Source organism: Plecotus auritus, assembly GCF_963455305.1.
Source record: "Plecotus auritus genome assembly, chromosome: 4".
Lineage (NCBI taxonomy): Eukaryota > Metazoa > Chordata > Mammalia > Chiroptera > Vespertilionidae > Plecotus > Plecotus auritus.
The window spans coordinates 55,222,963-55,236,072 of NC_137775.1; the positions used below are offsets into that span (position 1 = coordinate 55,222,963).

General features: G+C 44.6%; 1 protein-coding gene across 1 annotated transcript in view; it reads left to right on the forward strand.

Annotated features, from left to right (window-relative positions):
* Positions 1-7,009: 7,009 nt before the first annotated feature.
* BACH2 (BTB domain and CNC homolog 2) overlaps positions 7,010-13,110 on the forward strand; it is a gene marked incomplete at its 5' end in the record, with an annotated part of 90,055 nt that continues 83,954 nt past the window's right edge. Inside the window, one exon of the mRNA XM_080665048.1 lies at positions 7,010-7,252. Within this exon, the coding sequence (XP_080521174.1) occupies positions 7,010-7,252 (243 nt within the window). The remainder of the gene's footprint in view (positions 7,253-13,110) is intronic.

Consider the following 13,110-nt stretch of genomic DNA (forward strand, 5'->3'; position numbering starts at 1 on the left):
CCTTCATTAATACTAGATCTCTTACTGATGAGAGTTGTGATCTGTGTAACTTTTTGAGGAGATGAACACACTATGATAAAATAACAGTAACTTACTTTTACTGCTGAACCATATGATAAGACGATTTGGTATATGTATATGTACATGTGCAGCTGGGTTTTTTGGCCTACAAAAAGAAAAATGAGATCCAGCCAAGACCCAAAATCAGAACCTTTGGAAAGCTTCCTTAGAATCTGATTTCAGCTAATGTCTACACACTTTAACACATTGTCTAATGCTTAGCCTGAAGACTGGCTGTCAGACTCGTACATACTATTTTGGGCTCTGTTACTCACTACTGAGTATCTCATTCTTATATCCCATGGATTCTGCTAAAGATTTCAGGATTTGCTGCATTAGGGATAAAATATTGTTTAATTAATATTAGTAAGGCAAGTGAAAAAGGAAAACGGAATGAAACCTAATGCAGTGATAGGGGAAACAGATTTCAGGTTGGCATGAGTCAGTCCAAAACAGGCAAATTGGAGGAATTCCTAGAAGAGCACCCATGATAATCAGGGGATGGGGCGGTCTGAATGATTTCTAAAAGAGGAAGAAACAGTATGTCCCATTATGCTTGAAAAGGAGCCAACAGGGAGGAAAGTGATGAGATCCAATAGGAACATAAAGGCAAAGAGGAATAGAGTGGTGCTGGCGTGGCATAAGGAAAGATTTTCCAGGAATAATGTCATAAAAGCAAGAATATCCTCAGTCAGGTTAAAGTCTAGCAACAGCTTCCTGGAAATGATAGATTCTAGATTATACCATTTGATGAACCAATCTGATATGTTTTAAATGTCTTCTAAAACTCTCTGGAAGGTTTAGCCCAAAAAAGCAGATGTTAATGGGGCTATCATAATCTGCTTTATCGACTCAGGGGCACATATTGCCACATCTCCTTTATTTTCCCAAGCCGGCCCTATGACAGGATATGGAGTCTTTTCTTGAGGCCCCTGCCCCCAGCTGCTTTAGAGCCAGAAAGAGACGATCTTGCCTGTGAGCTGGAATCTGAGGCACCGTGAATGGCTGCTCCTACCTGGTGGGCAGGCCCGTGTCCAGTGCTACAAGACAGTCCTCAGGCCCCTCCTTGGACCTCAGTGGAACTCCACTCTGGGTTACAAGGGTGACATACTCTTTTAGTGTTTATTCCCTTGGTCAACATAGTTCCCAGAACAAACCTCTGGGCTAAGATAACCAAGACTGGAGGAGCTAATAACATCAGTCCACATATTATGCCAAAATATCCTCCTAAGTTTGGATTCCCCATTTCCTAAAGTAATGTCACTTTAAGGGACTTTTCCCTCCCCCCCTTTTCCTCAGGGATATCATGCTCTTTCTCAGCAGATCTTCCCAATTTGGCATCTTATGGGAGCCAGGGACTCAGGTCCTAGTTCCTTTTCTCCCAGAAGACTTTGGTTTCTTCCTGTATATTGTTCACTCTATTCTCTGCTCCCAGCTCTGCAATATCCACAATGAAAGAGGCTCCATGATTGGTCTCTATAAAGTTACAGAAAGCTAACTTGTCTCAACTAAAATGACAATATCTCACTCTCATAATCAGTTAGGTATTTCTTTTATAGACTCTTAGACTCATAGAATTGTAGAATGGTATGAAATTTGCTGGTCTTCTAGTTAATACTTTTCATTTTACAAACATGGAAGCATACCCAGAGAAAAGTGAGTCATCCAGAATCCACACAGTTCCAGAGCTGGGCCAGAAGCCCTGCACCCTGGTCCACTCCTCATTCCACGGCACCTCACTTTCATTTCTCTTTTGATTTTATTTAATTTCATGTTTCTCTGAAAAACTTACAGCTTTGTGTCTGTTATAGTAAGCTTCCCTCTTTTTGGTATAGGTGCATTAATAAATGGATTAGAGAAATGAGATGTCTCATAAATCTCCTGCTTCTTATGAATTATGCACACCATTTACATCCTTGAACATTAATTGTTCCACCTAGTTTTGAGTGCTGCCTGATAACAAAATGTTAGGAAATGGAGTCTGACAACATGTGAAAAGGCACATATATTATGATCAAGTGGAGATTATCCTAGAAATGCAAGATTGGTTTAACATTCAAAAATAAATCCATGTTATTTTCCTTATTAATACACTTTTTTAAAAAGAAAAACTGGGATTATCTCAATAGATGCAGAAAAAGTATTTGTCAGAATCCAGCATCCATTCCTGATTTTTTAAATAAACAAACTCCCTGCAAATTAGGAGAGAAGGAAATTTCCTCAACTCTGTAGGGACATCTGTGAAATACCTAAAGCTACCATCATAAATAACAATGAAAGATGGAATATGTTTCCCCTGACATCAGGAACAAGGCAAGGATATTTGCTCTTACCACTTACAGTTTACACTGTATTAGAGGTACCACTTACAGTTTACACTGTATTAGAGTACAGTGCAGTACTAGTACATCTAGCCAATGCAGTACGGCAAGAAAATACCTTGAAATCATCCAGGTTGGAAAGGAAATAAAATGTCTTCGTTTACAGACAACATAATCTACATAGAACATCTATGGAATCTACCAGAACAAAAAGGTTATGAAAACTAATAAGCACCAGCCAGTGTGGCTCAGTGGGGTTAAGCATTGACCTATGAACCAGGAGGTTATGGTTTGATTCCCAGTCAGGGTTGTGGCCTCGAGCCCCAGTGTGGGGTTTGCAGGAGGCACCCAGTCAATGTGTCTCTCTCTCTCTCACTTCAGCTCTCTCTAAAAATCAATAAAAAATCTTTTTCTTTAAAGTTAAACTTACACATACCAAATGATTTTCCATTCTACCCCTAGGTATTTACACAAGAGGAATGAAAGGATATGGTCATATAAAGACTTATACACTAATCTATAGCAGCTTTATTTGTAATAGCCAAAAACTGGGAGCACCCAAATATCCACCTGTAAGTAGATAAATGGATAAAAAATTGTGCTATGTCCATACAATAGAACACTTTTCATCAATAAAGGAACACACAGTTGGTGCACACAACATGGATGGATCACAAAATATCTATGCATCATAAAAGAAGCCAGAATTAAAAGGATACAACCTGTATGATTCCATTTATATAAAACTAGAGGCCCAGTGCACGAAATTCGTGCATGGGAAGGGGGTCCCCTCAGCTCGGCCTGCACTCTCTCCAATCTGGGACCCCTCAGGACCTCTGGCTCCTAACCGCTCACCTGCCTGCCAGCCTGATCCCCCTAACTGCTCTCCCCTGACAGCCTGTTTGCCCTAACTGCTCTCCCCTGCTGGCCTGGTCCTCCTAACTGCTCTCCCCTGCCTGCCTCATCGCCTCTAACCTCCTCTGCCTTGGCCCCGCCAACATGGCTTTGTTGGGAAGGACATCTGGAAGGTCGTCCAGAAGATGTTCAGTCTAATTAGCATATTACCCTTTTATTAGTATAGATGCCACCTTGTCCTAAAAATGTAGGTTGTTCTCAGGTTTTCCTGTCATGGAAGGGGAGCCTGCAGTAGCATCTTGGGTTCTGACCAGGGCTTATGCACTTGTGCTTTATCTCAGCAGATGTGATTCCTAGAAGAAAACTCTTGGATGTACCTTGAACATTTCTATCGAATTTGCCAAATCATCCTCCAAAAATGTTGAACCACTTTAAACCCCCACCAGCAACCATGCGTGTGCCCTCCGTCCCACTTTGATGCCAATATCATTGATTTCTCCCTATAAGCTTCCATCCTGTCAGCCAAGACTGCTTGGTACTTGAGCCAACCTCATTGTTCAGCTGGGGACTTGATTTCCCGAGATAGAATTATGGAGGAGGAAAAATAGTTTTCCTCTACCTTTCTGAGTTCGTAGTGGAGGCCCTTGTAATGAAAGACAGATCACCAAGAAAAAAACAAGAGTTCATTAAAATGTGTACCTTGTGTATATGTGGGAGATCCCAGGGAAAAATGAGTAACTCCCCAAGGTGGCTTAGAATGCAGATTTAAATACCTTCTTCCTAGGGAAAGGGGACGGGAGATGTAAGCCTCTTAGAGGAGAGTAAGTGATTTTTAGGAAAGATGAATGGGGGTGGGGGGAAATAGTTTGTAACAAAGTTTGGGTGTTATGTCAACTTCTACTCTCCTATCCTGTGACAGGAGTCAGTCTTCTCTGCCTGATGACACTTCTCCCGTCAAGGGGACCTATGACATTTAAGCTCCTTTAGGGTCCAATTTTAGGCAGATCAGGAGACTTCAGTGAAATCCTCTGCATGCATTTGCTGTTTTTCAAGCATCTGCAGCTCAAGATCATCAATATAACAACACAGCATATGTTGGGGTGTCATGTTCTCTGACCTTCAGAATAAACCCAACAAAAGCTTGTTTCCTCTCTTAGATGATTTGCCACAGTAGCATTATTCCCTGGAGATGGTATTCTGACCAGACCTTCCTGGGAGTGGTCATAACATACCCTGTGCTTGTAGAAAGGTGTGGGCCACATCACTGAATAATCCAGGGGCAGTTTTCTCATCTTGTGGAAAGGGAGATAAAGTTATGATAGTTTATCTCCCTTTCCACAGGTTTCTTGTGGGTTTGTGTCTCCGCTACCCCCCCAGCAGCCCCAGCACCTCCGCCTCGGGCCTTAGGGCTGCTGGGTGCCAGGCCTGCGGGTTTGTGTCTCCAATCCGCCCCTGCCACACACACCCCCCCACCAGCCCCAGGTCCGCAGTGGCGGGGCTTGGGGCTGCTGGGTGCCGGCCTCCCTGCTGGTTTGTGTCTCCAATCCGGCCACCCACAGCTCCAGTGGCCATGGCCGCTATGGGCCTCGCCATCTTGGTTGGGTTAATTTGCATACTCACTCCTATTGGCTGGTAGCGTAGCGGAGGTGCGGTCAATTTGCATGTTTCTCTTTTATTAGATAGGATATAGAAAATGATAACTAATATATAGTGTCAGAGCAGACCTGTGGTTTTGGGGGCTGGGATACAGAGAGGTTCAAGGGAGGGACTATTAAGGACTTAAAGAGATTGTTGTTGATGAAGGATGTGTTCATTGTCTTAACTACCAAAATATATCAAACTGCACACTATAAATATATGCAGTTTATTGTATACTAGAGGCCCGGTGCACAAAATTCGTTCATGGTGGTGGGGTCCCCTCAGCCCAGCCTGGACCCTCTCCAATCCGGGACCCTCAGGGGATGTCCAACTGCCAGTTTCGGCCTGATCCCAGGGATCGGGTTGAAACTGGCAGTTGGACATCTCTCTCACAATCCGGGACCGTTGGCTCCTAACTGTTTGCCTGCCTGCCTGCCTAATCGCCCCTAACTTCCCCCCTACCAACCTGATCACCCTTAACCACCTCTGCCTGCCAGCCTGATTGCCCCTAACTGCCCCTCCTGCCAGCCTGGTCACCCCCAACTGCCCCCCTCTGCCAGCCTGGTCACCCCCAACTGCCCGCCCCCCCGGCCTGGTTGCCCCTCACTGCCCCCTTCTGCTGGCTTGGTCACCCCTAACTGCCCCCCCTGCTGGCCTGGTCACCCCTCATTGCTGCCCCCGCCAACCTGGTTGCCCCTCACTGACCCCCTGCTGGCCTGGTCACCCCTCACTGCCCCCCCTGCTAGCCTGGTTGCCCCCAACTGCCTTCCCACTGGCCTAGTCACCCCCAACTTCCCCCCCTGCAAGCCTGGTTGCCCCTCACTGTCCCCCTCTGCCAGCCTGGTCACCCCTCACTGACGCCCCCTGCTGGCCTGGTTACCCCACGCAGCCTGCTGGTCAGTCGTTTGGTTGTCCCTCGCTAACCCCCCTGCCAGCCTGGTTACCCCACGCAGCCTGCTGGTCAGTCGTTTGGTCGTCCCTCGCTAACCCCCCTGCCAGCCTGGTCACCCCACGCAGCCTGCTGGTCAGTTGTTTGGTTGTCCCTCATTGACCCCCCTGCCGGCCTGGTCACCCCACGCAGCCTGCTGGTCAGTCGTTTGGTCGTCCCTCGCTAACCCCCCTGCTGGCTTTGCCGGCCCACACAGCCTGCTGTTCGGTTGTTACTGTGAGGGCATCATGACCAATTTGCATATTACCTTTTTGTTAGTATAGATTAGAGCTGTTAAAAAAATAAATAAGCAAAAAGCCACAAAGAAAATAAGACTCGTTGTTGGAATTCATACTAGTAGGAAACATTACTGAAAAACTACATTATGTAAATTAATTACAGATACTATTATTTTAAATATGTCAGTGGACACTTTTTAAAGCAAAGAATCTTTTTTTTTTTTTTTTTTGTAAAAGTGATCTTCACTGTTGAATACATCTTTGTTTTAACTCCTGTTGTGATATGTTGTGTGTCCTTAAAGAAGATGTACATCAAATCTGTGGATAATGACAGCTCCATTCCACTTCTTTTCAAGAGCTTTTCATGAGCAACAGTGGCATTGTGTTGGTTGTACTTTGTCTTTGGCCAAGGGCAATTGCAATAGCTGGCTACATCTACTCTTTAGTACACAGACCTTTTAGATCCCTTGTTAAATTGTGTATTGTGATTAAATATTTGGTATCTTAACCAAATTTCAACTTAGCAACTTACATGTATTTAAATCAAGAGAGCATTGCTATTACTTCAAAAGTTATTCATTTCCTCTTAACACAAAGCTCAAATGAATACTTGAATTGGGACTGTGTATACATGAAAGTTTCTTTTCAGTCAGTCAAAAATAAAAACTACCAAGTTTTAAAGTATGTATGTGTTTTAAATGTTTTGCATGTTCCATTAAAGATCTGGCTTCATTTCCATGGGATAAAAGGACGCAGTAAATGGAAACAGTAAAGTTAGCCATAAAATCCGACTCTCCAGTATGCTTTCTGAGCTCATTGTGCTGAGCATGAAAATGCTAATGAGCAATTCTGCCCCTTTCTGCCTGGCTCATGGCAATGAGACTCAGGAACCATGAAGTTCTTTCTCACCTTCTCTGTGACTCAGATAGAGATGACCTGGCCTCTCTTTCTTTCAGGGTCTGAACGGCATGTCTGTGGATGAGAAGCCTGACTCCCCCATGTATGTGTATGAGTCCACAGTCCACTGCACCAACATCCTCCTGGGCCTCAATGACCAGCGGAAAAAGGATATTCTCTGTGACGTGACTCTGATCGTGGAGAGGAAGGAGTTCCGGGCCCACCGGGCTGTGCTGGCTGCATGCAGTGAATACTTCTGGCAGGCGCTGGTTGGACAGACGAAAAATGACTTGGTGGTCAGCTTGCCGGAGGAGGTACAGTAGTTTGGTTTGATTGTGTGTGTTGCTAATGGAGACATATTGGCTTGTAGACAGTTGGCTGAATGGGAGCTAGAAGGTGGAACCTGTGCCACATCCCCACTCAGGGGCTGATGTCCAAGTCACCTACATGTTAGGTTTATGTCATAGCCAGTTTCTATTTGATGCATGTAAAGTCTCAGAGGCACAAATCTGAACAGAGCATCTTTCTTGAAGGGAACTGAACCCCACATGTGGCTCACAGCCACTCAGTTTCTGGTTCACTTACTCTTCAGGTTTTGAGTAGTTCACAGCCAAAGTTTGGTACAGTCCTAGATGTGGGATCTGAATCACTGGCACTGTTGCTATGATTTTTCTGTTTCAAATGATTTAAGGAGCACTTGAGTTCCCCTGAGAGTTAAAGAACGAGAGTATTCACAGCACTGTTCTTGCTTGGGGAAAAAGTAAAAAGCAAGCTGTAATTTTAACAGTTAATATAGTAAGATTCTAAGAAGCGTAAACTTGTTTTTCTCACCATTGTTGAAAATACCCTACTCAGGTTTCTTAATTACCTCAGTAAATTGAGTCATTTCAGTCTATTGAGGACACTGGTGGCTGGACCTGATCTGTCCAGAGATGACATTCAATTGGATGGTTTGAGCTGCAGGAATTCAAATGATGGGCTTCACAATAATGACAAACCACTAAATTGGCCACCCGTTGAACTGTGCATACAGTGTCTCTTCTTCCATCATCCTGATTCCCCTTCATTTTCATGGGACCAAGGATAACACTGAGCAGCCTTAGTCTTTGTGTTCAGGGCCAGAATCACTCCCTGTGCACCAGCACAGTGCACAACACCACGGCCACCACCACCACTGCACAGCTCCCAGGGGTGACACTCACGTCCATAGTATACCCCAGAGTTGAGCAGTGACCCACTGAGCAGCTCTTCACAGAAACCAAAGACCCCACCACCCTGATGTGGGGTTCTGATGAGGACCACCAGCATTAAATCCCAGGGTCACAGACCCCAGTGCCTCCAGAGGCCTGGCAGATCATACAAATGAGTAAAGAGGCTATGGATAAGACAATAGGAAGTGGTGGGGCAAGAAAGGCATCTAAATTCAACATAAAAAAACAAATAGCCAGACAAGTAAGACATGGGGGTCGGAGAGGATCAGCAAATCTGGTCCCTTGTTAAGCAGCATCTGCCGTGACTCCTGCAGAATGGGAGAGTGGCCACTTGATAAAGTGAGAACTCATAAAAAGTCTCCTTACTCCTCCTCACAGCACTTACAAATAGGTAACCAGAATGATCCCAATACTAGAAGCCAAAGGACACATCAGTTGAAAGTGATGTAATTGGGGCTGGGGTAGCTTACGTACCAAGTAATGTGGGAAGGCCAAGGAACAGCAGCTCTGGTGTGACTGGGTGATGGGTGCTGGATTTTCCTCATCTGCAAGAGTGGGAAAATACCCATTATTCAGTGGGATGATGAATATGAAAGTTCTCAGCATGGTCCCTATCCCACAGTATATATCTGTCAAATGTAAAACTCTTTGTTCTCTAGGTGAGAAGCAAGAATGCCTTTTGAATTTATTCCAACTCTGGAATTCCCTGGCAATATTTGGAAAACGTTTATTTATCTAAAATGGTCTTAGGAGGAGGGGTGTGAGGCTTATAGTTCATTTATTACCTGTATCTCTTTGAGAGCCACCTCATTTGTATGTTTTTTTCACTGATTTTAAAAAAAAAATTAGATTCTATAAAAATGTATTTGCTGATGGCCCGTCTGGCATGGTTCAGTGGTTGAGCGTCGACCTATGAACTGGGAGGTCACGGTTCAATTCCTGGTCAGGGCCTATGCTTGGTTGCTGGCTTGATTCCCCAGTGCGGGGCATGCAGGAGGCAGTCAATCAATGATTCTCTCTCATCATTGATGTTTCTATCTCTCTCTCTCCCTCTCCCTTCCTCTCTGAAATTAATTGATAAATATATCCTATATAATAAAGAGGTAATATGCAAATTAACCCTCACGCCATCACAAGATAGCTGTGTCCACAGCAGAGGTGGGAGTTCCTATAACACAAGATGGCTGCACCCACAGCTGAGGTGGGGTTCCCGTAATGAGCAATCAGCAGGGACCTGAGGCTGCATGGTGCCAGGCCGGGGCGGGGGACCTGAGGCTGTGCCCCCTGCCCGGGGCTTGACGGGGGACCTCAGGCCACGCCCTTCGCCCCGGGCCAGGGGACTTCAGGCTGCGCCCCCCCACCCCCGCACCGCCGCCCCAGTGCCAGGGGACCTGAGGGTGTGCTGGGGGATGTGAGGCTGCACCTGCCCTGCCCAGCAGGGCTTGACGGGGGACCTGAGACTGCACCCCCCGCCCAGCACCAGGCCAGGGGACCTGAGGCTGCACCACCCCACCCAGCAGGGCTTGATGGGGTTGGGGCTGGCCAGGTCTGGATCTCACCCAATGAGGGTGGGGCCAGCCGGTTCTGGATCTCACCCAATGAGGGTGGGGCTGGCTGGGGCTGGGTCTCGCACAATTTCGAGGCATGTGTGGATGGGCAGGGACTTGACTCTGGGTCCTGCGGCGTACCCCAGACTCTGACAGGAGGAAAATTTTCACATACATTTTACTAATTTTCTTTCATCTCTGACACTTCTATTATAGAGAAAGGGCAAATAGCAATATTAAAATATTTCCTCTAATTAATTCCCTTTTAATATGTGTGAATTTCATGCACCGGGCCACTGGTACACATATTTATACGTATATATACACATGTATATATATATATTTACAGATGAAAATCATGTTTTATGTAATCAGCCTCTCTTCAGTGTCTGCTGGCCCATTTTGAGACTCCCTGGACCGTGTGCCGGAAGCCCTGCCTGCCTGGTTACCTCTGGGAGTCTGATCTAGGCACTAAACCTCTGTGAGCCCCAGTTCTTATCTGTAAAAGCCCCTAAAATTCTGATGTCTTTGAATTATTTATCATAATACGATACCAAGTCAGTAAAGTTTAAAGGAAACTGAGATATAAATGCACACAGCCGTGACCTGAAAGTTTCTTTTTATATCAAAACCCTCGCAATATCTTATTTCCTTGGCATGGGGCACTCTTTAAAGTAAGAGGCACACTGTGCAGTCATCACACAAAAACCTGCTATTTGACCTTTATGATTGATTGTGTTCCAGTTAAGTGGGAATATGCGATGTGTTGATTTTCCTTCTTCCTAGCCATGTAAAAAGATTGCTGTCCCTATATTGTCTGCATTTCCAAACTATGAAAGCATTCTGGTTGCTCAAGTACCTGAAACCTTCATACATAACTAGATACTTCTTTCTTCCTATGAAACATGAATTCCTATTGTCCGTAACCCAGCTCTAAGTATCTTGCTGATGGGGCGTGGGAGCCAGCCCCAGTGGCATATTCCTTTGTGGATTTGTCATTGTTTCTGAAGCCTCTTTCCAGGAGCCCTGTCCCCCTGCTCAGAGCACCCCCCTGTGGCCCCCAGCGCTGGGCATTGTTTTCTTCTCCTTGCTGTGTACACACTGAAATGTCTTTGCAGGCTCTGTGGTCTTGCTGTGTACACACTGAAATGTCCTTGCAGGCTCTGTGGTCACTGTACCTCCTAGCTCAGTGAATGACTTCATAGAATTTGAATTAAGTGGTGAACAGCAAGAAATCCCAAACACTACCTTGGAAAGTAGCTGCCTAGAACTAAGTGGCATTTGGTTCATATGATGTAAGAAAAAGCATTTGATTGGCCCCTTGGAAATCTTTGAACCTTATCATCATTCTCTCACTGAATTCAAATCTGCTTCTGGCCCTGTCCCAGTCTTGTTCACACTTGGCCCACCTCTACACTCCCCGGCCCGACAGTCATTGTGTTTCCCAGGGGCCAGCAGGACTGAGTCTGAGAGCTCCTCCTTGGACTAAGAAACTTCCAGATACAGACTGCCACCACTCCTGCTCGGTCAGTTAGGCCAAACCCAGCTCTGCTTCCAGCCGCTGTCCAATTGTACATTTCTATCCCCAAATCCTGAGTATTGATGGGCAATGCAATTACCAGCAAATTAGAGCCACAATGCTGGTGTAGCCTCTTAACTGGAAGGGGGAGAGACAAAAATAGAGACCTCCTTCCAGAAGCCAAGAAGTAATTGAACTATCTTGCTTTCTTCCCCTTAAAATGGAGTGGCAGATAGTCCCTAGAAGTTATGTGAGTTGATTGTTGGCTCCCCGTTGAAAAACACCCAGGAGTGTGTGTCAGCCAACAGTGGAAGAGAATACATTGTACTTAGTACTTTCATTAAATAATGAAACAGATAATTTAATTTATAATTAGTAAGTATATTTTATGCTAAGAGATGAAGAGAAAGTGGTTGCTGTGCCAAGCATTGCAAGGCCATTATCCCACTGCTCATTAGTATTAAAGTTGGCTCAACAAGCACCTCCTTAGCTATAGTCACTAAAACCGTTTTGGGCTGGATGCCGACCATGTTGGAAGTGCATCACAATAATGAAGTTCATTCTTACAGTGTGTCAAGTGCAGAGGGCAGGAATGGGGTGTGCTTCCTTAGAAGACATGGAGCCCACAATGGGTTTGCCATTCAACCCCATGCATATGGGGCTGCTTGGCTCCCTTCCAAAATACTAGGGGAAGAGCAGCTGTTAAGAGGTTTTTGCCAAGGTCTAATATCAAAGAGTCAAAGATAACAAGTGCTGACGAGGATGTGGAGAAAAGGAAACCCTTGTGCACTGTTGGTGGGAATCTGAATTAATACAGCCACTGTGGAAAATAGTATGGAGGTTCTTCAAAAAAATTAAAAATAGAACTACCATGTGATCCAGCAATCCCTCTTCTGGGTATAAATCCAAAGAAATAAAATCACTATCTTGAAGAGATGTCTGTACTCCTGTGTTCATTGTAGCATTATTCACAATAGCCAAGATTTGGAAACAACCTAAAAGTTTATCGACATTTGACTGGCTAGAGAAAATGTGAAATACATACTTACATACACACATACATACATACATACAATGGAATATTATTCATTCTTGAAAAAAAGGAGCCCTAACCGGTTTGGCTCAGTGGATAGAGCGTCAGCCTGTGGACTCAAAGGTCCCAGGTTCGATTCCGGTCAAGGGCATGTACCTTGGTTGTGGGCACATTCCCAGTGGGGAGTGTGCAGGAGGCAACTGATCGATGTTTCTCTCTCATCGATGTTTCTAACTCTCTATCCCTCTCCCTTCCTCTCTGTAAAAAAAAAAAAAATCAATAAAAAATATATTTTAAAAAAAAAAAGGAAATCTTACTGTTTGCAGCAACATGTGTAAACCTGGAGCACATTATGCTAAGTGAAAAAAAAGCCAGAAATAGAAAGACAAATATTGTATAATCTCATGTAGCAATGTGAGATCATATATGTAGCATCTAAAAAAAGTAAACTCATCTAAACAGAGAGTGCATTGGTTGGGTACCACAGGAGTAGGGGGTAGGGCAAAAGGGGAAATAACTTTCAGTTATAAGATGAACATGTTCTGGAAGCCCAATGTACAGCATGCTGACTGTAGTTAATAGTGTGTTTATATACTTGAAATTTGCTAAGAAGTAGGTCTCAATTGTTCTCACCACACACACAAAATAACTATGGGAGGTGATCAATATGTTAATTAGTTTGATTGTGGTAATCATTTCATAGTTTCTGCATATATCAAAATATCATTGTATACCTTAAATATACACAATTTTTATTTGTGAAAAATAAATATTAAAAACTAGAGGGAAAAGAGGTTATTGCCAAGGCTCCACCACTTTTCTTTGGGCTTTTTCCCGTGTCCTTTCACCCTCTAGAGAAGGG